At 43.4% G+C, this 27,107-nt stretch overlaps 4 protein-coding genes and 1 long non-coding RNA gene across 5 annotated transcripts in view; 2 read left to right on the forward strand and 3 right to left on the reverse strand.

The window, feature by feature from the left end:
- Positions 1–7,345, forward strand: part of LOC125088928 (uncharacterized) — a 28,028-nt gene extending 20,683 nt beyond the window's left edge. Inside the window, exon 3 of the long non-coding RNA XR_007123812.1 lies at positions 6,928–7,345. This is a non-coding gene — a long non-coding RNA (uncharacterized LOC125088928). The remainder of the gene's footprint in view (positions 1–6,927) is intronic.
- Positions 1–27,107, reverse strand: part of LOC125088868 (zinc finger protein 665-like) — a 577,134-nt gene that overhangs the window by 543,500 nt on the left and 6,527 nt on the right.
- LOC125088914 (KRAB domain-containing protein 5-like) overlaps positions 1–27,107 on the forward strand; it is a 664,001-nt gene that overhangs the window by 448,935 nt on the left and 187,959 nt on the right. The gene's annotated exons all lie outside the window — the stretch shown is intronic.
- LOC125088867 (zinc finger protein 665-like) overlaps positions 1–27,107 on the reverse strand; it is a 175,536-nt gene that overhangs the window by 145,133 nt on the left and 3,296 nt on the right. The window contains 2 exon segments of the mRNA XM_047710443.1: positions 2,438–2,564; positions 5,522–5,673. Coding sequence (XP_047566399.1) covers positions 2,438–2,564; positions 5,522–5,536 — 142 coding nt within the window. The 5' untranslated portion in view covers positions 5,537–5,673.
- LOC125088909 (putative zinc finger protein 702) lies at positions 11,413–13,627 on the reverse strand. Its single transcript, XM_047710531.1, has one exon. The coding sequence runs from the start codon at positions 12,834–12,836 to the stop codon at positions 12,174–12,176; it is 663 nt and encodes a 220-aa protein (XP_047566487.1). The 5' UTR covers positions 12,837–13,627; the 3' UTR covers positions 11,413–12,173.

Below are 27,107 nucleotides of genomic sequence, written 5' to 3' on the forward strand. Positions count from 1 at the left end.
TTATAGAAATGCAAAACCAGAGTAAGTCCAAATTTAATCCAAAACATTTTACATAAAAAAGGATGAGTTATTTAAAAGGAAAACCACCGTGTAACTGTATTTTATTTTAATTTACTTGACAGACAGAGATCACAAGTAGGCAGAGAGGCAACCAGAGAGCCTGATGTGGGGCTCAATCCCGGGACCCTGAGATCATGACCCGAGCCTAAGACAGAGGCTTTAACCCACTGAGCCACCCACGTGCCCCCGTGTAACTGTATTTTTAAACTGTGACTGTGACCCCATAAAAAACAAGCACTGGAATTATTGGCATGTCTTCATGGACCTTCAAATTGCAATAAATAGTCATTAATATCAACCAGAAAAACATCTAATGAAAAATTTTACCAATAAGGACTTACAAGACATTAAAAATGTATCATGTTATTAACAGAGTCCTCTTTTGATGCAGAATGTATAATTCATTCCGTAGAACAGCAAGCAAAATCCTTTCATTTCCAGATGAACAATACAACCAACACTCTAAAATATACTGACAAAGGCTTTACATAAGTATTTGGATGAATTCACGTATATTCTGAGGAGAGCAGAACAAAAATCTAATGACTGACCTTCCCTGATGTAAAACTACATTTATAAACAGAAGTTTTTCTTAAACATGGGGATTGTACTAATTTATCTACCTCACATCTTATAAAGCACATGTCCATGTCCTATCAGGATTTGGGATCTAAAGAAACATCAGAAATAATCTCGGGGTGCCTGGGTGGCTCAGTGGGTTAAGCCTCTGCCTTCGGCTCAGGTCATGATCTCAGGGTTGTGGGATCGAGCCCTGCATCGGGCTCTTTGCTAGGTGGGGAGCCTGCTTCCTCCTCTCTCTCTCTGCCTACTTGTGATCTCTGTCTGCCAAATAAATAAATGAAGTTTTACAAAAACAAAAAAAAGAAATGAATCTCAACTACAACTAATTAAAAAATAAAAACAAGCATGGCAAAGTCACAATAACTTTATATAAAATGAAATTATGAAATGATGCAATTATTAATAAATAAGGCAACAACTGAGACTGTATTATAGGCTACAAATGTTGAGTTCCAAATGTTCTAGCCCCCCCCATGGCATTATTTAGATATGAATTCTAGGAATCAAACAGATACATTACATTACTTCACCACTGAAGAATGGAATACAGAGTGGAAAAATTTCTACTATTAGTTCATACAAAACTTACCTGGCAGGGGAGATACCAGGATCAAGTTCATATGAAGTAAAACCAACTTTTGAAGGGGAGTAAAGGATTTGACCTTGTCATTTCAGGGAGGTACTTTCTGATCTGATAATGCTACCGAGTCTCAATTTTGTATAATTCAGATTAAAGCCTCCATAACATTGAAAAGCATAAATCAGAAAACATGAGATGTCTGTCTCCAGTGCTCCTAGCATTTCTGCACCAAATCCCATTATGCCCACCACTACCCTCACATGCATCTCACACTAGGCAAAACAGAACTTACAAAGGGCTCAACATTAAGGTTTTTAGAAATAAGTTGACTACCCTGGGTCCCTCATGGCAATGGAAAAGCTCTCAGCTCATGGAGGCCCTCCCACTCCCAGGGCAGTTGCCTGGCCCTCACTGTGGATGTGGTGGACCAGCACTCGAGCTGAAGGAGAATCCCTAGAGAATGTAACAGCCTGATAATCTTGGATAGCAGATGTCCCTCAGTGAGAGGGAGACCAACACCACCAGGCTTCCCAAACTAATCTCCATTCAAGGAAATCGACTCAAACCACACTTTAAGGTCCATCATCCTCCTCCACGTTTGGACGTCACCTCTGTCACCCGCTTCATTCATTCTCACCTACCTGGATGGATGACTACTATCTCCTTTCTTATCACATCCCAGAGCTGCTTCTTTTGTTCTACAAAGGAGACAAAGTCTGCTTGGATATAATGAGGCCTCTTTTTTATAAAAAAAGAATGTGAGTATCGCTGGAGATTCCTTCAATCACAGTTGTGCTCGGTAGAGAAGAGAGGAAACTGCAGAATTCTAGAAAAACATTTCCCACATCCTGTTGCCCAACAGCCCCTTTAGAACACACAGGAGGTACTTCCAGCGTTCACGTCCTGACCTCCACTTCCAGGTACCACCTACACAACAGTGAGTGGAAACTGGAGTAGAAGACGTGGGCAGCACCATTTTATGCCACTCAGTGTTTAGAATGACCAGGAATCTACAGAAGTGATGAAGAAGGGGAAGCTAGAGCAGAAAAGGACGCATCATGGAGATTTCTCTCTCCATCTACAAATCCCAATTTATTTCCCTTTTCGCCTGGATCTGAATTCCAGTCACTCACACGGGCATCTTCCAAGACAGTCTTCACAGGAAGGAACAAAACCCAGAGTGGCATTTGGAAATCTGGAAGGACTTATTCTCACCCAAGAAGATGAGGTGTCCGTAATTCTCCAACATCACATCCCTGTAGAGTTGCCGCTGAGTGTGGGTCAGGCGTCCCCACTCCTCCTCAGAGAATTCTATGGCCACGTCCCTGAATGTCAGCTGTCCCTGCAATAAATACCATGTCATCAAGTGGCCACAGGCAGAGTTCACGATGGCCCCCAAGATGATAGGAGTTAATGTCACCAGCCAGACCCAAGACCTGACCTTCTCCAGTTACCTGTTTGTACCCTCTAACCTCTGTCCCATATTTTACTTACCCTCGTGTTTCCACCTTATCTTTTACCTCATTCAAACCCCCCCCCCCCCCCCCCCTGCAAAACAAACGGAAACTATCCAACAAAAGTATGAACTGTCCTGAGGAAGAGCTTAGGCTCGCCCAGTTTGAGCTTAACCCCAGACTCACACCTAAGCAGATGCACCAAGGAGTAACCCATGGAGTGATCTATAGAGTTCCCTTTATTTTAGTATTAAAATCTCCACCCAAAAAGGAACTCAAAGATCATGTACGTAACATACAGAGTATGTACAGAAGTGGTTTGTGTTTTTTTTCTTTAAGATTTATTTGACAGAGAGAGACAGCGAGAGAGGGAACACAGGCAGGGGGAGTGGGAGAGGGAGAAGCAGGCTCCCCATGGAGCAGGGAGCCCGATGTGGGGCTCGATCCCAGGACCCTAGGATCGTGACCAGAGGTGAAGGCAGATGCTTAATGACTGAGCCCCCCAGAGGCCTGAGAAGTTTTTTCTTGAGACTCTTTGTCAGCTTTTGCCCAGCTCTACACGAGACCAGACTCCACTTTCTGAACATCCACCCTAACCCCAAGTAACAGGAAATCCTTCCCTTTGCTCTGTCAGTGTCTTATTTGGAACTTATCCCCTGTGAGGCACCCCGCTTTTTTTTTTTTTTAAGGCAAATTAAGTTTCCATTGTGTGACCACCATTGCCCCATCCCTGTGTACTTTCTGTGACTCACCAAGAAGTGAACCCATGTTAGTCGCATTTTATTAGGACAACTTGCTCTGCCTTCAGAGACTATCCTCCCTTGTACAGGAAGATAATTATTAAACCAGTAATAGGCGCTAATGTATTCTCTGGCTTTGAGGTAAGAGGACGACACAGGATCCACAAAATCAGTATAAATACTGTGTGTTCATCCAAAATAACTTGTTAAACGAAGGCATCAACACAGGCATACACATTTTTTATACCGTGTTAACATCATACAGTGTAAGTAGCGTCTGCTTCTTAGGTGGGATGTTTTAGTGGGTTACAAATGTACTTATTAAATTCTAAGAGGGCAGGGGAGATCTTATATACATGCAAATTATGTTCTGGAGGACAAGAGAGCAATAGCCCACCCACCAAGGGATACATTTTGGAATAACAAAGAGGTAGAACTCCAAGGAGAAATTCTCAGAGGACTTGGAACAGAAATGTGTGTTTGTTTAAACTGGTTTTCATTTTTTTTATTTGAGAGAGACAGCGCGCACTCACACAAGAAAGAACAAGGCTGGGGGGAGAATAGAGGGTCGGTAGCAAAGGGAGAGGGATAAGCAGACTCCCACCTGAGCAGGGAACCCAATACAGGGCTCCATCCCAGGACTCGTGGCACCATGACCCAAGCCAAAGTCAGTCAGTTCACCGACTGAGCCACCCAAGCATGCCTGAGTGGGTTTTATACCAATTATAGATTCTACTGGCAAAGCAAGAAAGACAACAATCCTTTCTCACCATTTCCTAGTTTATAGAGAGCTCCTAACACTTGTTCATTAATTAAGGGAAAATGCGTAATAACCATCTCAGAGAACAAATACATTATTCTATTTTTATAGGTATATTTTGTCAAACATCCAGTGACATGGAAGGGATCAAGTTTTCTGACCAAGGTGTTCTGACCTAGATTCGTTCTAAAATGACACAGAGGTCATTATGCAGAGAGACCATAAAGCAGTGTTCATAGCAGGGGTCAAACCTGAGAAGAACGAGGGAAACAAGAGCTGATTCACCCAGCACTGATCTGCCATTGTACATTCAAGGACACATCCAGACGTTTAGAAAGTGGTTACACCCAAAGGAAAAGTGACAGAATAGAAACTTGTCATGACGACTACTTTAAGAAACATTTTCAATGATACAATACATACATCTTTTTGCCCGTGATGATTTTTGTCTTTTATTCACATTGTCAACACAAACACACAGAATGACAGAAAGGGAACAGCTCTTATTTTTGAGTCTACTAGGATGAGGGCTAGAAGCAAAAAAATGTTCACCTGGAGCCCAGTAGGCTGACCTATGGTCTCTATGGTCTCTATGGATGGTTCTAGAACCATCACAGAAGGGCAAATTGCTGCATTCGGGTTAGATCTCGTGACTGCCTGTACATCTCAGCTACAATTAATACAGAACTCATTAGCACCAGAGAAATCTTGCAAAAGTAGTACAAGTACTACATTCGAAGTAGTACATTCGAAGAAACAGCAATGATCTTACACTCCCTGCACACCCCCACGAACACTAAGCAGAGAACCACCAGGTTCATCACCACCTGGCCAGAAATCAAGAGCACAATGCTTAACCCACTGAGCCACTCAGGCGCCCCTGTTTTAACATTTTAAGGAGCAAGGCTCAGTCCCTGGGATTACCCTGCGAATTCTCTGAGTGATTCTGGATCTCTTATCCATCCTGTTTATTTATGCATTTTCTTAATCCTGGGCTGCACAGAGCTGATAAAGCATTCCCATGGGACATAAATGAAAATGCTTTCCTCCGCTGATATCCCAAGGAAATATTTTCAATACTTACCGGACTTTACTTAATTCAAAGTGACAACGGTTGGTGCCCTATTGGAACGCAGGTTCTAAGAAGGCAGAGAAGGATCTGGGATACCGGGGAGAAGGGTTCTAAAGACCTAACTTTGAGTATTATTTCTGAAAAGGTTTTAAAAATAGGTACAAATATAAGGAAGAAACATCAGAGCTACAGAAATCAAGATTCGCAATTTCTAAACGAGGAATTTGCGGAGAAAAGGATGACGTGACCTGTGAATTGGGACTCACGACTTACGGAGCCCCCAGCCATTTCTGCTTCCGCGTCGTCCTCTAGATTTCCTTCTCACAAGGTTTCTGCGGAGAAATCACAGCTGCGTCACAGGAACTGCTTTTAACATCGCCGACGGAGCCTCTTCACCCGAAAACGGCTCGGCTACCCGCAGGATCCTAAAATGCAGAAAAGGCCCAAATTCCTAGCCTTTGTGTCAGGAGCTATTCAGAAACCATGAGCTCCTGCTGGGAGAGCAATCCCTGCCTTTTCCTTCTCTGCTTTCAGGGGGGTCTCCCCTCCCACAGACGCCCACAAGTTCGGCTTCAGTGTAGGAACCCTGTTCTCCACGGACCTGACCCTGCAGACTCAGGGAGCAGAGACCCTCTTACCGCTCCAGGAGCCAAAGCCCGCTCTCCACTCGTAAAATACTCTGAAGCCCTCGTGCTCACCACCGCCTCACTGAGAATCACCTGGAGCCCGTAATTAACACAACAATGTTGTCTCCACCCAAACCTACAGACAGACTCTGAGGGGGAGGCCAACAGATCGGATCCTTTTGAATCTTCCAACCTGATCCTTAGGGAAGCATCTGGGAGGACACCATGCAAAGCAGGGGAACCAAGGCGGGGCTGGGAGCACAGTTCCAGCCCAGTCTTCTCCACGACCGCAGTTTCCGGACACTGCCTCCTTCTCCCTTTATCTGCTACCAGACGGAGACGGAGACACCGAACAGACCCAACTTTCCCATAGAAATGCAAATGTCTCCTTCAAAGTAAACACAGGATTTCAGAGCTTTTCCTTTATCCGTTGTTTCTTCAAAAATACCAGTCTAAAATAATCTTTAGACCAAGGAAACATATTTTAGGGTGACAAATTGCTCCCCTTCCATAGGTAAATATTTCCATAACTACCTGCCACACAATTTTCCAAAGTGAATGTATGGTTTTCACCCTCCAATCAGCAATATGAGAATTCTTTTTTTTCTTTTTTATATGACAGATTCCAAGTAGGCAGAGCAGCAGGCAGAGAGAGAGGAGGAAGCAGGCTCCCCACTGAGCAGAGAGCCTGATGCAGGGCTCGATCCCAGGACCCTGGGATCATGAGCTGAAGGCAGAGGCTTCACCCACTGAGCCACCCAGGCACCCCCAATAGGAGAATTCTAATTCTTAGCATTCACACTGAAATTTGGGGCTATACTTTTTATTTTACTCATTCTAGAAAATATTGAGTGCTTTCTCAACTGTAAAATAGGAAAAGGTCTTACTACAGTTGTCCTGGTGCCTGAAAAGGAAACCGCTTAAAAACATCAAGTTGAACAAATATCCAAACGGCTGCATCAATGTTTCAGCGAACTCCAGTACAAACTAAGCAACTTTCTTTGCCTCTCTTCTGTAAACCTCCCCTCTTCTCATCTCTTCCCCTCATTTCAGGAACCTGGTTCCACCCTGACAGCATGATCAACAGGGCTGGCAGCACAGACACAATTCCTCTGGAAATCGGCCATTATCCAGCATCTCCCTACAAAACCTTGGCCCCTTCCTCTGGGTGGGCTGCAGTCTTCATCGCCCCGACCTGCTGAGGCCTCCTTGGCTGGCAAAGCAATGAAGCTCCAGCTGCCCATGATCCCCACCTCTGTCTGCACATTCTGTTCTGGGGCTTGTTAGGTCCCCCCAAAAATGGGTCCATGATTAACGGAGCAAGACTGAAATAAAGCGAAGGTCAAGCAAAGCTTTATTCCATGCCAAGCATCAAGAATCCGACCGAACGTTCGGGGACGCACCTCTTAGAGGAGAGGGCAACCTTTCTCTGTTGCACAGACTGGCTTTTAAGGGCAAAGGCCATGCGGTTGGGCCTGGCCATGCACAGGTGGCCAGTGAAACTGTAACACACAGAGAAAGCTGCACAGTCATGCTAGGTGACCAACTGAATGACAATTTACCCTAGTAGACATTTGAACCAGCCTATCACCTTGGTCAGAATTGGCGCCCAAAAGGTGCCCAAAGGGCAGGGCCCATACTCCTTGGTAGCTAGGAAGATAGTATGCATCCCCCCACTGATCAGATGTCTCCACCTGGCCTGACCCACCCTTGTATTTGAGCTTTGTTACCTGGGGCTGGTTTCTGGGACTTGTTTTTAAGTAAGTCCCCTGGGGGAAGGGGAGCAGGGACAGTTTTAGGGTTAAACAACAAGGTTATTGTTTAACCTTAATGGAAGGCTCTTGCTAAATAGGTCCTTACACGGCGCCTGGGTGGCTCAGTGGGTTGAGGCCTCTGCCTTTGGCTCAGGTCGTGATCTTGGGGCCCTGGGATCGAGTCCTATGTCAGGCTCTCTGCTCAGCGGGGAGCTTGCTTCCTCCTCTCTCTGCCTGCCTCCCTGCCTGCTTGTGATCTCTCTGTCAAATAAGTAAATAAAATCTTAAAAAAAATTTTTTCTTAATTATGAGAGCCTGAAATACATGAGGCTCAAAGACAGGCAATGGAAGCTTGCATGCCACCGTGACTTAAAAAAAGGAGGGAGGAATTTAGAATTGCAAACACAGGTCATAAACTCAAAGGAGAATGTAAAGATGAAATCAACCTCGAATAATGCTTTGTCCCTCCAGGTAGACAACTCTTGAGGATGTAAAAAGTTAATCTTTGGTGTCAGCAGTCTTTCTGACCAAGGTCCTCCATCTAATCAATTCTTGGTATGTATCACAGACAAAGAAGGTAATTTGTACCTTCTACTTTTTTCTGCATACTTGGTACTTTTGGCACCTTCGAGAAGCAGGGCAGAGAGGAGAACCCAGAAGAGCCCGGGGGCGAAAGTTGGGACTCCGTAGCTCCCTAGTTGGGCCATCTTGGAACACAGGTTTTCCTCATCACTACAGGACAGTTTTCTTCCTCAGTTTACACATGTCCTGGTGATTTACAAGGAAGAAGCTTTCTTATCCTATCTGTAGCCTAACTTCCAGAGACCCATTAACTCAGTTTCCTGAGGCCCTAAAATCACCCTCCCCTCCACAAAATTGAGGGAGGCTGAGGCAAAAGGAAAAGTATGTAAAATTAAATTTCTTTTAAACCTGAAACCAAATCACAAGGATGTGTGATAGAAGAATAAAATAGTCCTCCAGGAAGTTGGCGACTGTCTTCATATCTCTAGGTCACTGGAGGGAAAAACAGCCTTTGCTTGAAAATAACCAGGTCCCCATTCTCTCAAGAGTCTTCTTTCGCATATGACAGTCCTCTGGACACCCCGTTTGTCCTCAACTCCCCAGCTCCCAATTAAATAATCAGTGACACATCAGGAAGATGAGCAGCTCTTTCTGCCTAGGGGTCCTGTCCCAGTGCTTTAAGAAACCACCGATTTACACCAAAGACATCTCAAGAATTCTTTCTTGGTCATTAGTTCCAGATTCCATCCCACTGAACCTCACCTATATTCCAAAACCCCGTCAAGTTCCATATTGCTTATTGATGGATGGACAGAGTCATGAGAGCCTTTAAGAATGTAGCAACCAGCACTTATCAGCACTTGCTAGATCCTTATCATAACTATGCAGGCTGTAAGTCAGCCTTCTGGGCTAAAAGTGAGTGTTTTGTTTCTATGTCTCATCTTTTCACCAAGTAACAATTTTCTGTCCTTAAGTTACTTTTTTGTAGCTCCAAGTTTTCTTTAGATTCCACTTCATTTGCACATAGTATTATGTTTCAGCAGGAGAATTTCTACTCTCCACTTATATACAACATCGATCGGTCATCCCGGTGTGCTACTTAACCCATCACCCATTGCATCCACCCTCCCACCCACTCCCTATCCAACCACCCTTAGGTTGTTCTCGACAGTTAGGAGTCTGTTCTGTGGGGGCACCCAGGTGGCTCAGTCATTGAGCATCTGCCTTCAGCTCAGGTCATTATCCCAGGGTCCTGGGATCAAGCCCCACATTGGGCTTCCTGCTTGGTGGCAAGGCTACTGCTCCCTCTCCCCCTGCTTGTATTCCCTGTCAAATAAAATCTGCTTTTAAAAAAGATTTTATTATTTATCTATTTATTTATTTGACAGGGAGAGATCACAAGTAGGCAAGGAGGCAGGCAGAGAGAGAAGGGGAAGGAAAAGCGAAATCCTTCTTGAATATGATGCTTTCAGTTTGCGGTGTAGAGAAATAAAGCATCTGACTGGGAAGATCTCACTGTAAAAAACATGGCATGTGATGAAACCAAAGAAATTTGTTATTTACTTGAATTGTATCATAACCTCATTTTGGTGAGGACTAGTCCTTTTCTGGTTATAAGTCACGGACTCTGAGAGGGTGTGTGATCCTGCTTCTGTTTGTGTGCCTGAAGTTGTTTTTTGGCCAGCAATGGAAATCAGGGCTTCTGATCTGCATCCCAATTTGCAATACTTGGGCTGGACTGTTTCAGGCAGAGATGCTCACTGCCTCTCACTGCTGAACTGCTACTCCAACAAATCCGTGCAATGGAGAGAGGCAGAGCCTAGAACTACACTTACTACCATGCTGAGGAGAGGGAGGAAGGTACCGCACAGCAGTGAAGCAGATTCCCTGAAGGATCACCCAACCACACTGGATCTGACCTTGACTAGGGTGATATACATAGGAAATGTGGGAGCAACCACAGCACATGCCTTGCTGATCTGGTCTATTCCACTGTCCAGAAGGCTTCTTCATCTCAAACATCTATTCTACTGTGTGACATCTTAAAGCTGCCCACATGATTCCATCATCCAACAACCTCCTCCATCCCTTGTCATGGATCTAGGCAGGGATAGTACAGTAATCACTGACATCCAACAGTACTAGTCCTCAGGAAGACACAGGAGGTCGATCAAATCATAAGGATAAAGCAGGACCTCCCCACTCCTGAAAAACCCACATTTGCCATTTCCTTTCCCCATGACATGTATTCATCAGACGACACCAGCAAGAGCTGCCTGTGCCTTTGCGGTGACTAAAGGGAGCCACCTCCGGGTTTCTCCCCACACAGGAAAGAGTTCCTCACATTTCTTTCAATAGGTCTTGTCTTTCTCTTGAAGGATGGTGCCTTCCTCAAATTTTACTTAGATTTACATCCCACATCATTCATGTTGGAACTAATACCCATCGGCTTTCCATCTGTCTAATCTCAACGAAGCATTTTCTGAGGACACTCTCTCCATAGCACAGGCAAAAAAGAATGGTTGTTGTGCCTACGTAGCTGGAAAGAAAAATGAGGGCGAATACAACTGGAGATCTGAAGATAACTTCTACATCTAGGGAGTCACTTGGGAAACTCGGGACACTTCTCCTCTACATGCTAATTCTTCATCTTGAATATTTTCTGTCTCTTCCCTGGGCTATCACATGACTCCTATTGGGATAGATTACTCTTTCTTATGGGGTATCTATGACACACATAGCATGGACATATGCACATGTGTACCTCCTAGACACATCAAGATAACACTCAGTGTAGGACATGGGGCACATGCTTTCATTTGGGTCCACGGTGCAGTGCTGAAGACTCCCAAGTCTAAGTCCAGAATATGCCATTCTGACTAAAAAAGATTTAGGGAAGTCCTGAGGGAGGGGGAGTCTTCTCTATGGGTCATGGGAGGGAAGGCATTGCAAGAAATAGAGATGGGGGCACCTGGCTGGTTCAGTGGGTTAACGGGTTCAGCTCAGGTCATGATCCCAGGGTCCTGGAGTGGTGCCAAACATCGGGCTCTCTGCTTAGCAAGTCATACTCTCTAACAATTGTACTTACAAAGACACATCGGTAGTGTACTGCCTCCCACCTCCTTTTTCTTAAAGAACAATTAGTAAAACCTTCTATATCTAATATTCAGGAAGTTCTTTATTTTAAAACACGGAGCAGATGTGTTCTGAACACCTACTTCATGGTAACATACATCAATGTTGTAATCATAAGCATCTCCACGGAGATTTTCCTCGTATGTTGCATATTATATAGTCCTACATCTTCCATAGAAAATTAGGCATGTGTGTGTCCCACTTAATGTAGCAGGGCATCTAGTATCTTTGATGGAGCAACAATGAGCCACATGGTCTTCCAGACTCCGTAGGGATAAAGGGATTCTCGTTAGAGATTTCAGAGTAAAATAAAATTGTTTGTCACAAATCTCAAATAAGGTCAATGTAAAAAATGTTTAAAAATATATTGAAATTAAACACACGTAAAAGCCTCTCTACGAAATCTGTTGAAACAGGATAGTATATACATTTTCTTAATTTTTTATTTTTTCCTTGTAATAACTATTTTCAGAGTAATGTCTGAATCGAGTTCCTTCATTCGTTATAGTTATTGGCATTTGAGTTCAATTAGAAAGTCTTCTAAATATTTGTGTCTTTAAATTTACTTTATTTAATGTACTCTCTGGTGTTTGCTCCAGTGTGTATTAAAATGAAGGTCTTTCCACATTCATTAGTTCCAAGGGTTTGAATCTAGAAAGCATTTTGTGATATTGAGTAAATACTGAATTCCAGAAAAGGCATGTCTTGTCCACTTTCTTTACATTTTACAGTTCTTCTGCTACATGTAACTATGACTTGAAGTAAGTTGGGAGTTCGAGTGAGAGGTCGGACACATTCTGTCTATGTGTACAGTTACTCTCCTATATAAAGTCTCTGACATGAAGTAAATGAAGAAAAGGCCATAGATGTTTTCACACATACATTATGTCAGTAGATTACTCTCCACTTATGAATTTGGCGATGTCGAGTAAGGTTTGAGGGCCACATAAAGGTCTTGCCACATTCTTCACATTCGTAAGGTTTCTCTCCAGTGTGAATTCGGTGATCTGCAGTAAGTCTTGAGCTGTCATGAAAGGCCTTGCCACATTTGTTACATTGGTAAGGCTTCTCTCCAGTGTGAATACGGTGATGTTTAGTAAGGGATGTGACCCACATAAAGGCCTTGCCACAGTTGTTACATTTGTAAGGTTTCTCTCCAGTATGAACTCGATGATGTTGAAGAAGCCCTGAGCTCTGGTTAAAGGTCTTGCCACATTCATGACATTGGTAAGGTTTCTCTCCAGTATGAGTCTGGTGACTTCCAGGAAGGGTGGAGGGCAATGTAGACGCTTTCACACCTTTTGCCCATTTATACTGTTTCACTCCAGTATGGATTGGCTTATGTCCCTTTACTGATGAAGGGTCCTTAAAAGGTTTACCACATTCCTTGCATTTACATATTTTGCATATTTTCTCTCCAGTATGCATTGGCGGGAAATGAGATAATGTCGAGTGGCAGTCAAAGGATTTACAACATTCCTTAAAAATACAAGTTTTCTCGCCCCTAGGAATTGTCTTGTCTCTATTTGGTCTTGATGACTGACTAAACATGGTTCCTGGTTTATTAGATGTGAATGGGCTTTTTCCCTCATGAATTCTCTGATGATCAGCAACACTGGAGGACTGGTTACGAGCTTTCCCACATTCATTATCCTTGTGAGGACTGTCTCCTGAAGGGAGTATATTGAGGTTAGAGCTTGGATGAAAGCTTTCCCCACATTTATCACATTCATAATGGTTCTCTGCAAAGCTAGTCCTGACACATCTGTGAGCATGGGAGCCCTGATTCAATGTTTTCTCAGATCCAGTGCACTGAGCAATTCTGTCTCCAGTGAGAAGCCTCTGGTCATTCTGGAGGGTCGACTCCTCGGTGAAGCCCCTCCCAAATGGATCCCACTGAGCACTTTGTTTTTCATTTCTAAATCTCTGATTTAAGGTCAGGCCAGTCCTATCTTCCAAATGGCTCAAGTCCTTATTCTCAGCATGGACTAGGTTACTTTCCAGATGTGCCAAATGGTCTGTCCACAAATCGCTAAGATGGAATTTCTGATTGGAGCTTGTGCTGACAGAAACACACTGCTCTGCAGACTTAAAAAGGGACGATTTCCACAGCTGTTTATATCCTTCACCATTTGGGGCAGTGAGATTCTCATGAAAGGCAGTTCACTTGGTTTGGATTTGTCTTCTCTGAAATCTTTGATGCCCGTCACTCTCCCCATCATTGTCCCAGTCTCTGTGTAAGTGTAAAATCTCAATAGCACTATGTTTGTATATCTGCATTGATCCATTCTGGAAAGAACCTTGTATGCTCTGCTTTAGCAGGAAACTCTGGGTGTCATGTGAAGATAGACATGAAAGTTACCAAATAAGAGTAAAACCATTGCACTTACTATATTCAGAAGAATATACTGAAGAATTGTAATACAGAAGCATCAAGTCAATCAGACAAAGTCAGAAAGATGGCTGAGAAGGAGTCATCAGGATTTCATTTCTCCATGGACACACATCATGGCACACAACGTACTGAGCACAGAATCTAATAGAGAATTCTGTGGTATGGTCATGATGTAGCACAAATCACTTTCCTGTATCTCTATCAATCAGAAAAAGGGTCACATGAGCTCAAAATTAGCAGAACGGTGGATATTGAAACAGAAAACTGAAATGAACCAACTATAGTACAGTAAAAATAGGAACCTATCAGCCACAGGAAGAGTTGTTTGTCAGAAAAGATCAACAACATTGACAGCCCATGAACTAAATACAGAATAAAGAAAAGTGCAGGAGCGCATAGGTGGCTCAGTGGGTTAAAGCCTCTGCCTTCGGCTCAGGTCATGATCTCAGGGTCCTGGGATGAAGCCCTCCATCAGGCTCCCTGCTCGGCAGGGACCCTGCTTCCCCCTCTCTGCCTGCCTCTCTGCCTACTTGTAATCTCTCTGTCAGATAAATAATTTTTTTTTTTAGAGGGAGGAGTCAAGATGGTGGAGAAGTAGCAGGCTGAGACTACTTCGGGTAGCGGGAGATCAGCTAAATAGCTTATCTAAAGATTGCAAACACCTACAAATCCAACGGGAGATTGAAGAGAAGAAGAACAGCAATTCCAGAAACAGAAAATCAACCACTTTCTGCAAGGTAGGACTGGCGGAGAAGTGAATCCAAAGCGACGGGAAGATCGACCGCGGGGGGAGGGGCCGGCTCCCGGCGAGCGGCGGAGCAACGGAGCAAAATCAGGACTTTTAAAAGTCTGTTCCGCTGAGGGACATCGCTCTAGAGGCTTAACTGGGGTGAAGCCCAGGCGGGGTAAGCGCGGCCTCAGGTCCCGCAGGGTCGCAGAAGGATCGGGGGTGTCTCAGTGTCGCAGAGCTTACCGGTATTAGAACGGGGAAGCCGGCTGCAGAGACAGAGCTGAGGAGTGACTCTCAGCTCGGGGTTGCCTTGAACCGGTCGCAGGCTCGGTCAGCTCGGAGCGCGGCCGGAGGCCAGGGTGACGGGAGTCACTGGGCGCTGTTCTCTGAGGGCGCACTGAGGAGTGGGGCCCCGGGCTCTCGGCTCCTCCGGGCCGGAGACCGGGAGGCCGACATCTTTACTCCCGTCCTCCGGACTCTACGGAAAGCGCTCAGGGAACAAAAGCTCCCGAAAGCGAACCCGAGCGGATGACTCAGCGCGGCCCCAGGTAAGGGCGGTGCAACTCCGCCTGGGGCAAAGACGCTTGAGAATCACTACAACGGGCACCTCCCCCAGAAGATCAACGGGAAACCCAGCCAGGACCAAGTTCACCTACCAAGGAGAACGGCGGAATTCCAGAGGAGAAGAAAGCAAAGCACGGAACTCATGGCTTTCTCCCCATGATTTTTTAGCCTTGCAGTTAATTTAATTTTTTTTTTCTTTTTCAATTTTTTTTTTCTTTTTCTCTTCTTCTGCTAAATTTTTTTTAACTTTTACCGTTTTCTTTTTTTTTAACGTTTTTTAAATAGTTTATCTAATATATATATATTTTTTCCTCTTTTATATTTTTTCTTTATCGGCTTTCTTTTTTTTAATAGTTTTTTTTTTTTCTTTCTTTCTGAACCCCTTTTTATCCCCTTTCTCCCCCCTCACAATTCAGGATCTCTTCTGATTTGGCTAAAGCATATTTTCCTGGGGTTGTTGCCACCCTTTTAGTATTTTACTTGCTCCTTCATAAACTCTTATCTGGACAAAATGACAAGGCAGAAAAATTCACAACAAAAAAAAGAACAAGAGGCAATACCAAAGGCTAGGGACCTAATCAATACAGACATTGGTAATATGTCAGATATAGAGTTCAGAATGACGATTCTCAAGGTTCTAGCCGGGCTTGAAAAAGGCATGGAAGATATTAAAGCAACCCTCTCGGGAGATATAAAAGCCCTTTCTGGAGAAATAAAAGAACTAAAATCTAACCAAGTTGAAATCAAAAAAGCTATTAATGAGGTGCAATCAAAAATGGAGGCTCTCACTGCTAGGATAAATGAGGCAGAAGAAAGAATTAGCGATATAGAAGACCAAATGACAGAGAATAAAGAAGCTGAGCAAAAGAGGGACAAACAGCTACTGGACCACGAGGGGAGAATTCGAGAGATAAGTGACACCATAAGACGAAACAACATTAGAATAATTGGGATTCCAGAAGAAGAGGAAACAGAGAGGGGAGCAGAAGGTATATTGGAGAGAATTATTGGAGAGAATTTCCCCAATATGGCAAAGGGAACAAGCATCAAAATCCAGGAGGTCCAGAGAACCCCCCTCAAAATCAATAAGAATAGGTCTACACCCCGTCACCTAATAGTAAAATTGACAAGTCTTAGTGACAAAGAAAAGATCCTGAAAGCAGCCCGGGAAAAGAAGTTTGTAACGTACAATGGTAAAAATATTAGATTGGCAGCAGACTTATCCACAGAGACCTGGCAGGCCAGAAAGAGCTGGCATGATATATTCAGAGTACTAAATGAGAAAAACATGCAGCCAAGAATACTATATCCAGCTAGGCTATCATTGAAAATAGAAGGAGAGATTAAAAGCTTCCAGGACAAACAAAAACTGAAAGAATTTGCAAATACCAAACCAGCTCTACAGGAAATATTGAAAGGGGTCCTCTAAGCAAAGAGAGACCCTAAAAGTAGTAGATCAGAAAGAAACAGAGACAATATACAATAACAGTCACCTTACAGGCAATACAATGGCACTAAATTCATATCTCTCAATACTTACCCTGAATGTTAATGGGCTAAATGCCCCAATCAAAAGACACAGGGTATCAGAATGGATAAAAAAACAAAAACCATCTATATGTTGCCTACAAGAAACTCATCTTACACCCGAAGACACCTCCAGGTTTAAAGTGAGGGGGTGGAAAAGAATTTACCATGCTAATGGACATCAGAAGAAAGCAGGAGTGGCAATCCTTATATCAGATCAATTAGATTTTAAGCCAAAGATTATAATAAGAGATGAGGAAGGACACTATATCATACTCAAAGGAACTGTCCAACAAGAAGATCTAACAATTTTAAATATCTATGCCCCTAACGTGGGAGCAGCCAACTATATAAACCAATTAATAACAAAATCAAAGAAACACATCGACAAGAATACAATAATAGTAGGGGATTTTAACACTCCCCTCACTGAAATGGACAGATCATCCAAGCAAAAGATCAACAAGGAAATCAAGGCCTTAAATGACACACTGGACCAGATGGACATCACAGATCTATTCAGAACATTTCATCCCAAAGCAACAGAATACACATTCTTCTCTAGTGCACATGGAACATTCTCCAGAATAGATCACATTCTTGGTCCTAAATCAAGTCTCAACCGGTATCAAAAGATTGGGATCATTCCCTGCATATTTTCAGACCACAATGCTCTAAAGCTAGAACTCAATAACAAGAGGAAATTTGGAAAGAACCCAAATACATGGAGACTAAACAGCATCCTTCTAAAGAATGAATGGGTCAACCAGGAAATTAAAGAAGAATTGAAAAAATTTATGGAAACAAATGATAATGAAAACACAACAGTTCAGAATCTGTGGGACACAACAAAGGCAGTCCTGAGAGGAAAATATATAGCAGTACAAGCCTTTCTCAAGAAACAAGAAAGGTCTCAGGTACACAACCTAACCCTACACCTAAAGGAGCTGGAGAAAGAACAAGAAAGAAACCCTAAACCCAGCAGGAGAAGAGAAATCATAAAGATCAGAGCAGAAATCAATGAAATAGAAACCAAAAAAACAATAGAACAAATCAACGAAACGAGGAGCTGGTTCTTTGAAAGAATTAATAAGATTGATAAACCCCTGGCCAGACTTATCAAAAAGAAAAGAGAGAGGACCCAAATAAATAAAATCATGAATGAAAGAGGAGAGATCACAACGAACACCAAAGAAATACAGACAATTATAAGAACATACTATGAGCAACTCTACGCCAACAAATTTGACAATCTGGAAGAAATGGATGCATTCCTAGAGACATATAAACTACCACAACTGAACCAGGAAGAAATAGAAAGCCTGAACAGACCCATAACCAGTAAGGAGATTGAAACAGTCATCAAAAATCTCCAAACAAACAAAAGCCCAGGGCCAGACGGCTTCCCAGGGGAATTCTACCAAACATTTAAAGAAGAACTAATTCCTATTCTCCTGAAACTGTTCCAAAAAATAGCAATAGAAGGAAAACTTCCAAACTCATTTTATGAGGCCAGCATCACCTTGATCCCAAAACCAGACAAGGATCCCAACAAAAAAGAGAACTACAGACCAATATCCTTGATGAACACAGATGCAAAAATTCTCGCCAAAATACTAGCCAATAGGATTCAACAGTACGTTAAAAGGATTATTCACCACGACCAAGTGGGATTTATTCCAGGGCTGCAAGGCTGGTTCAACATCCGCAAATCAATCAATGTGATACAACACATTAATAAAAGAAAGAACAAGAACCATATGATACTCTCCATAGATGCTGAAAAAGCATTTGACAAAGTACAGCATCCCTTCCTGATCAAAACTCTTCAAAGTGTAGGGATAGATGGCACATACCTCAATATTATCAAAGCCATCTATGAAAAACCCACGGCAAATATCATTCTCAATGGAGAAAAACTGAAAGCTTTTCCGCTAAGGTCAGGAACACGGCAGGGATGTCCGTTATCACCACTGCTATTCAACATAGTACTAGAAGTCCTAGCCTCAGCAATCAGACAACAAAAGGAAATTAAAGGCATCCAAATCGGCAAAGAAGAAGTCAAACTATCACTCTTCGCAGATGATATGATACTCTATGTGGAAAACCCAAAAGACTCCACTCCAAAACTGCTAGAACTTGTCCAGGAATTCAGTAAAGTGTCAGGATATAAAATCAATGCACAGAAATCAGTTGCATTTCTCTACACCAACAACAAGACAGAAGAAAGAGAAATTAAGGAGTCCATCCCATTTACAATTGCACCCAAAACTATAAGATACCTAGGAATAAACCTAACCAAAGAGACTAAGAATCTATACTCAGAAAACTATAAAGTACTCATGAAAGAAATTGAGGAAGACACAAAGAAATGGAAAAATGTTCCATGCTCCTGGATTGGAAGAATAAATATTGTGAAAATGTCTATGCTACCTAAAGCAATCTACACTTTTAATGCAATTACTATCAAAGTACCATCCATTTTTTTCAAAGAAATGGAACAAATAATCCTAAAATTTATATGGAACCAGAAAAGACCTCGAATAGCCAAAGGAATATTGAAAAAGAAAGCCAAAGTAGGTGGCATCACAATTCCGGACTTCAAGCTCTATTACAAAGCTGTCATCATCAAGACAGCATGGTACTGGCACAAAAACAGACACATAGATCAATGGAACAGAACAGAGAGCCCAGAAATGGACCCTCAACTCTATGGTCAACTCATCTTCGACAAAGCAGGAAAGAATGTCCAATGGAACAAAGACAGCCTCTTCAATAAATGGTATTGGGAAAATTGGACAGCCACATGCAGAAAAATGAAATTGGATCATTTCCTTACACCACACACGAAAATAGACTCAAAATGGATGAAGGATCTCAATGTGAGAAAGGAATCCATCAAAATCCTCGAGGAGAACACAGGCAGCAACCTCTTCGACGTCAGCCGCAGCAACATCTTCCTAGGAACATCACCAAAGGCAAGGGAAGCAAGGGCAAAAATGAACTTTTGGGATTTTATCAAGATCAAAAGCTTTTGCACAGCAAAGGAAACAGTTAAAAAAACCAAAAGACAACTGACAGAATGGGAGAAGATATTTGCAAATGACATATCAGATAAAGGGCTAGTGTCCAAAATCTATAAAGAACTTAGCAAACTCAACACCCAAAGAACAAATAATCCAATCAAGAAATGGGCAGAGGACATGAACAGACATTTCTGCAAAGAAGACATCCAGATGGCCAACAGACACATGAAAAAGTGCTCCATATCCCTCGGCATCAGGGAAATACAAATCAAAACCACCATGAGATATCACCTCACACCAGTCAGAATGGCTAAAATTAACAAGTCAGGAAATGACAGATGCTGGCGAGGATGCGGAGAAAGGGGAACCCTCCTACACTGTTGGTGGGAATGCAAGCTGGTGCAACCACTCTGGAAAACAGCATGGAGGTTCCTCAAAATGTTGAAAATAGAACTACCCTATGACCCTGCAATTGCACTGCTGGGTATTTACCCTAAAGATACAAACATAGTGATCCGAAGGGGCACATGCACCCGAATGTTTATAGCAGCAATGTCTACAATAGCCAAACTATGGAAAGAACCTAGATGTCCATCTACAGACGAATGGATAAAGAAGATGTGGTATATATACACAATGGAATACTATGCAGCCATCAAAAGAAATGAAATCTTGCCATTTGCCACGACGTGGATGGAACTAGAGGGTATCATGCTTAGCGAAATAAGTCAATCGGAGAAAGACAACTATCATATGATCTCCCTGATATGAGGGAGAGGAGATGCAACATGGGGGGTTAAGGGGGTAGGAGAAGAATAAATGAAACAAGATGGGATTGGGAGGGAGAGAAACCATAAGTGACTCTTAATCTCACAAAACAAACTGAGGGTTGATGGGGGGAGGGGGTTGGGAGAGGGGGTGGGGTTATGGATATTGGGGAGGGTATGTGCTATGGTGAGTGTTGTGAAGTGTGTAAACCTGGCGATTCGCAGACCTGTACCCCTGGGGATAAAAATATATGTTTATAAAGCTGTAAAAAAAAAAAAAAAAAAAAAAAAGAAAGGATGAATCCCCAAGTTTTGTAGCAACATGGACGGGACTGGAAGAGATTATGCTGAGTGAAATAAGTCAAGCAGAGAGAGTCAATTATCATATGGTTTCACTTATTTGTGGAGCATAACAAATAGCATGGAGGACAAGGGGAGATGGAGAGGAGAAGGGAGTTGAGGGAAACTGGAAGGGGAGGTGAACCATGAGAGACTATGGACTCTGAAAAACGATCTGAGAATTTTGAAGGGGTGGGGGGTGGGAGGTTGGGGGCACCAGGTGGTGGGTATTGTAGAGGGCACGGATTGCATGGAGCACTGGGTGTGGTGCAAAAATAATGAATACTGTTATGCTGAAAAAATAAAAAAAAATAAAAAAAAATAATAATTTTTTTTTTTAAAGAAACTTAGTAAAGGAATGAAAATAACAAAGAAATATCTGAAATAAAGAGCACATTAATACTAACAGAGCACCGAAAGTAATGCCCATTTTGATCAAAAATAAAAGTGGCAAAACTCTAAATCCCACAAACTACTATATAATAACAAATACAGGGGCGCCTCTGCCTTCAGCTCAGGTCAAGAATCCTATGGTCATGGGATGGAGTCCCCACATGGGGCTCCAGACCTGCTCAGGCTCCAAGATCAGCAGGAAACCTGTTTCTGCCTCTCCCATTCCCCGTACTTATGTTCCCTCTCCTGCTGTGTCTCTGTCAAATAAACAAAATCTTTTTTTTTTCTTTTAAATATTTTATTTATTTATGTAACAGACAGAGATCACAAGTAGGCAGTGAGGCAGGCAGAGAGAGAGAGGGGGAAGACTGCCGAGTAGAGAGCCCAATGTGGAACTCAATTCCCAGGACCCTGGGATCATGACCTGAGCTGAAGGCAGAGGCTTTAACCCACTGAGCCACCCAAGCACCCAAAATAAACAAAATTTAAAAAACAAAAACAAATAGGGCAATTTAGAACGAAAGAAAGATAATTCCTAAAAACAGACAAGTTATTAAGAATGAATTACTAACCTTGAACCAAAGAATTTGGAATTCACCTTAGACCAATAAGCAGCATGAAGGTTGAATTTGGAAGAAATACTCTCCCAGCACAGAAAAGCCCTAAACCTGGGAATCTCACTACTTTCGATGGTGGCAATGAGCTCCCTAAATAAATCCTGTGTTAGGGGAACCTGGGTGGCTCAGTGGGTTAAGCCTCTGACTTCGGCTCAGGTCAGGATCCCAAGGTCCTGGGATTGAGCCCTGCGTAGTGCTCTCTGCTCAGCGGGGAGCCTGCTTCCCTACCTCTCTCTCTGCCGGCTTGTGATCACTGTCTGTCAAATAAATAAATAAAATCGTAAAAAAAAAAAATCCCATGTTGCAGGATTCTTTTCCCTCCTTTGGTTCCGATTCAGTATTTCCCTTTATTTTGCCTTTTATGTGACAAAGTCATTCTTCTGCTTCTTCCAGCCTTCTCTTAACATCAAGCCTGTTTCTAATCTAGCTATTGCATTGTTCACCTATGTTTGATTTTTACAAAGACATATATTGGGGGGTGGGGGTTGTGAGAGTTTGGGTCGGAGCTAGAGAGAGACGGAATCACATGCACGCATCACACTGAGTGCAGAGGCTGACTTGAGCCTGGATTCCAGGACCCTGAGATCAAGATCTGAGCAGAAACCAAGAGCCTGGGGTTTAACGGAGTGAGCTACCCGGACACCCAACTTACTTGGCCCTGGCCTTACCTGCTGGTTTTGTTTGGGATAAATTCTTTCAGCTTGGCTTTTGTCTAACTCTCTAACTTCCTCTGCCCATTAGAGAACTCAACAATGTCTCCTTCTGTATCCTTCCGGCCAGGGGTCTGCAGGGGCTCTCCTTGCCTGCTACGGGCAGTGTTTGGTCCCTGGCCTGAATGTGGCCAGTTTGAACTAGGTGAGCTCTGCTGATTGTAAAAGGAGACCTGATGTCAACTCCACCAGGACCGCAGCCCTGCAGAATCCCTACTCCGGAGACGTGATGTGGGCAGGGGCTGACCTTGCTGAGCCTGAGGCAAGCCTCACTGAGAAGGGCGGTCCCCACAGATCACATGGGGGTGGGGCCTGATACAAACAAAGCAGCCAGCCAGTGTCCTCACGGAGTGGGGCTCTGCCTTATGCTACAGGATGGGAGAGGGAAATGGTGTCATCCAACTCCCGTGTTCTTGGAGCCACATGTCACTGAATGTTTCCTCTCAGGAACGTGCTCCTAGACTACTGAATACTCTCCCCACTGTGCGCCACAGGTGTTCTTCAGATGACTGTTTCCACGCTGTGAGCCCCCAGGTTGTTTGACAGCCTTCTCTCCAGGAGCACCCCAGTGCCCTCCTGGTTCTATCCCATCCAAACCTGCTGACCATTAAACTCCAGGCTTTAAGATGTGCTGGTTCCAAGAACTCATGAAATTCAGCCCTTTTCCCTTTCCAAGTCAATGGCATTGGGGAAACCTCCTTAGGCATCCCCTGAGTGCTCCTCTGTCATGACACCTACTGCACAGCCGGGGCTCCGTCCCTTCCACAATGCTATACTCCTCTCCTCCCTAAACCATGTCTCCACACTATGTGTCATCTTCCATGTGGCCTCTTCTCTCCTTTCACTTGGGAGTCTGTCCTGTCACTCCTCAGCCCAGTGTGTGGGGCATTTAGGATGACCTGACAGTTGCCTAGTGGTGCTCATGACAGGACACATGAGTCTAGGATCCTCCTGCTCCACTGCCGTTGCTTCCCATGGTGAATCCTTATTGTTTGAATCCTCTAACAACTCATGTGGATTTTATAAAGTTGGTACACAAACCAAAACATAAAAATTAGTTTTGTTTCTACACAACAAAGAGCAATTCCCAAAACAGGATCATACGTTAGGAGCAACAACCACTCCCCCACAACCCAAATTCACCAAGCCACCATACTCACGGAAACAGCTCCCTCCTTCACAACAAATGCAGGTTTAATCTGCTTCTGGCTGCAACGCTGGATTTTGTAGCTTGGACCCCAGTGCATCTGTGGCCTTTATCAATTTCAAGTTTCCCCTGCATTTTTACTAGTACCCATGTCTTCAGGCTATAGGATCACTTGTTTCAACTTGGGCTTCTTCCTGAAAACTGACTTTGTCTAAAATGAGTACATTTATTAAAGTTGGTTGCACTTTCTGAGTTCCCAAAAGAATCCACTTACACAGAAAAGCCTTCCTGACACGTGTGGCCATTATTATACACTCTGTAATGGTGAGACATGAGAGAGAGAGCACACTGTAGGGAAATAGACTTAAATTTTTTAATTTTTTTTTTTAAAGATTTTATTTATTTATTTGACAGAGAGAGATCACAAGCAGGCAGAGAGGCAGGCAGAGAGAGAGGAGGAAGCAGGCTCCCCGCTGAGCAGAGAGCCCGATGTGGGGCTCGATCCCAGGACTCTGAGATCATGACCTGAGCCGAAGGCAGCGGCTTAACCCACTGAGCCACCCACAGATGGGGTGCCTTGGTGGCTCAGTGGGTTAAGTTTCTGCCTTCAGCCCAGGTCATGAGCTCAGGGTCCTGGGATCGAGCCTCTCCTCTGGTTCTCTGCTCAACGGGGAGCCTGCTTCTCCCTCTCTCTCTGCCTGCTTGTGATCTCTGTCTGTTGAATAAATAAATAAAATATTAAAAAAAAAGAGAGAGAAGCTCTCATAGAAATGACTGTTCTTCCATGTACCCCCTGGGCTGCTCAGCCTATGAGGACCACAGGCTCTTCTTCATCTACCAATTTACTTCTTCACACTGCTGGGCAGACTCTTGTCTTTCCCCTGCTCTCTCCCTTCTACCACTATGCACCTTTATCTCCACTGTGATACAGATCAGTTTGCTTTCCTAGGACTTTATCCTACTACAAATACTTAGGATTAGCTTATTTTGCACAGTAGGTTTACTTTCTTTGCTTGCACCTTCTTAAGACACTACTTTAACCTATAAAGGCATATGCTTGTCGGTATCTATCTTGCTTTCTTTTAAATGTTCCATTAATTCAGGTGTAAAACATGGGGACTGGACTGCTCTATAAGTTCTATTCTGCTCACTACCAAGTAGCTACCATCTGTCACCATAAAATGCTGTCATTATATTACTAAATGAGTTCCCTATATTTTGTTATCCCCATGACTCATTATTCCACAACTGGAAGCATGTGCTTCCCGTTCCCATTTCCTCATGCTGCCCATCATCCTATTCCATTCCACACTGGTAACAGTCAGGTTACTCCTTGTATTTATGGGTCTGTTTCTGCTTCTTTCATTGTGTCTTGTCATGTGTGACAACGTGGTTTGAACCACGAAGTATTATGCGATGTCAAGTAACTCAGACGAAGACAAATACCATATATATTCACTTAAGTGTACAATCAAAACAACAACGTAAATGAACAAACAAGAAACACACTCATGAATATCTATTTTGTTTTGAATAAAGTCCATGGATAATCCCCAGAATATGAAAAGCCCAACATGACACACATTCTAAGCTATGACCAGGTGGCCTGTAACCATTTCCCAATCCTCGCAGAAGACAGGAGGTTCCCAGGTCAATGTCTAAGTATCTTATGACTCATGACACAGCAAACATCATAAACGTCTTCATCACACTAATTCCACTGGCCAGCTGCGCACCCACAACTGATATCGGGAGACGCTGCACATGCGGTTGGTTTGAGTCACTTCTGTGGGACTCTGAGCACAGGAAACCCTAGCATCATCAAGGAACATCCAGTGTATCTACCTGGTCCTTTGTCACAGAAAGAAACATCTGTTTTCCTGTACAATAAACTCATCTGTCCTCTACCCAAGAGCCAGATGCGTTCATTATATTCCCAAGCTTTTTTATACACAAACGTGTGGCATGACAAGTATTACCAGAACATCAACCAAGGAAATGCTCATGCAGATCACGACATCACCACATGACTTCAAGGAATAGTGACAAGACTGTATGAGGCACATATATGAATGTATGATTCGGGGCAGGTATCCACAACAGCAACCAATACATTTTCCTTCATGATCTTTTGCTGCTCACCTGGCAGTGATATACCGTCACATGCAGGGTAGATCACAAAGTCAACGTACCTGGAAGGTTTAACTTTAAGATCCTTCCAACCATCGGCCATAGGGCCAATTGCAAAGCTCTGAAAGACACCCAAGATGCACACTGTGCCACCAGGGACACATCTCTGGCCACTCTGTCAACCTAACAAAGAAGTGTGCATCCAACATCATGGCAGAAATCTTTCACCCAAAAGCTGTCACTGTGGGTCGGACTCCATTACAGACAATGTCCAATGACTTGCCTATGCTCCCCTGTTTGGCAATAAAAACTATAGAACTTATCCTACCTCCAGTGAAGTAAAGAGAGACAGTGGTACAACATCTATCAGGTTGCCATGATTGCAGGGACAGCCTGCAACACAAAGCTTATGGCAACTGCTCAGCTCCTGGAGGCATGTCTGCTATGGGAAAAGAAGAATGATTATTCACCTGAGCACAGAGGCCCATGGAAGATCTTTGACACCACAAAATTTAAATAATGATGTGTTCAGAGAAACACAAGGAATTCTATCTCGGTGGTATTGTTTAAAAAAAAATTTTCTAAGATCAAGAAAAATTTTTAAAAAAATATATTCACTAGTATCTGACACATTCCTCTGCACAGCGCATACAATGTCTGTCTCATGGTTACTGATGCTGTAACTGCTATTAATGTATTCAATGTTCTAGAGTTTATGTGGGTTAGTGGTAATACTATTGTCTTCTCACTCAAAGAAATGATGTAGATAAAGGAAGGTATAGGGAACCTCTCACTATTGGTCAAGTCAGGGTTTGAATCTGGGTGGCCTACACAGGAACAGGAAGCACACAGTACATATGCCCTTCTAGAAGGTGACCCATGTTTGGATTGTTCCTTTTCTCTTTGACACTCAATGGTTCATCCAGCTGTCCTCACACAGAACAGCTTCCATGAACAGACACTTCAAAGTGAACATTCCAGCCCACACCACACATAGGAAGCCTGAGTGGTTTCCTGGTTGAATACTCAGAAGTAGACACAAAGGTCAGGCATCCAAGGTACAACAGAGGAAAGGCCCAACACACAACAATCCACTTTCATGCCTGGAGAACCAGAACTACACACCTGTGTATCTCACTACATTACACACGGGCTACTACCCTTCCTGAAGAACAAAACTATGAATGTGTCTCAAGATATAGGTTCTCAAGGTCTAGTCCCTAGACAACCACCTGAGATGGGGTAAGAAAGGAAAGGTGGGGGGCTGCACCCCAGAGCTACTAACAAGGTAATGTAAGGCTGGGCACAGCGATCCAAGACTTACAAGTGCTCCTGGTGATTCTGACCCAGGACAATTTGCACAACCTCTGCAGGAACCAAGTCACAGGTCAATCCTGAGTTATCCCCACAGAAGTCACTCTCAGAAACCCTCTGTGCTTGTGGTCATGTTACTGTCTGGACACACATACACAACATG

Source organism: Lutra lutra, chromosome 17 (genome assembly GCF_902655055.1).
Source record: "Lutra lutra chromosome 17, mLutLut1.2, whole genome shotgun sequence".
In the NCBI taxonomy this organism is placed as follows: domain Eukaryota; kingdom Metazoa; phylum Chordata; class Mammalia; order Carnivora; family Mustelidae; genus Lutra; species Lutra lutra.

Coding starts and splice junctions, on each gene's coding strand:
- LOC125088909 (XM_047710531.1), bottom strand. CDS start 12,836: ATGTTTAGTCAGTCATCAAGACCAAATAGAGACAAGACAATTCCTAGG.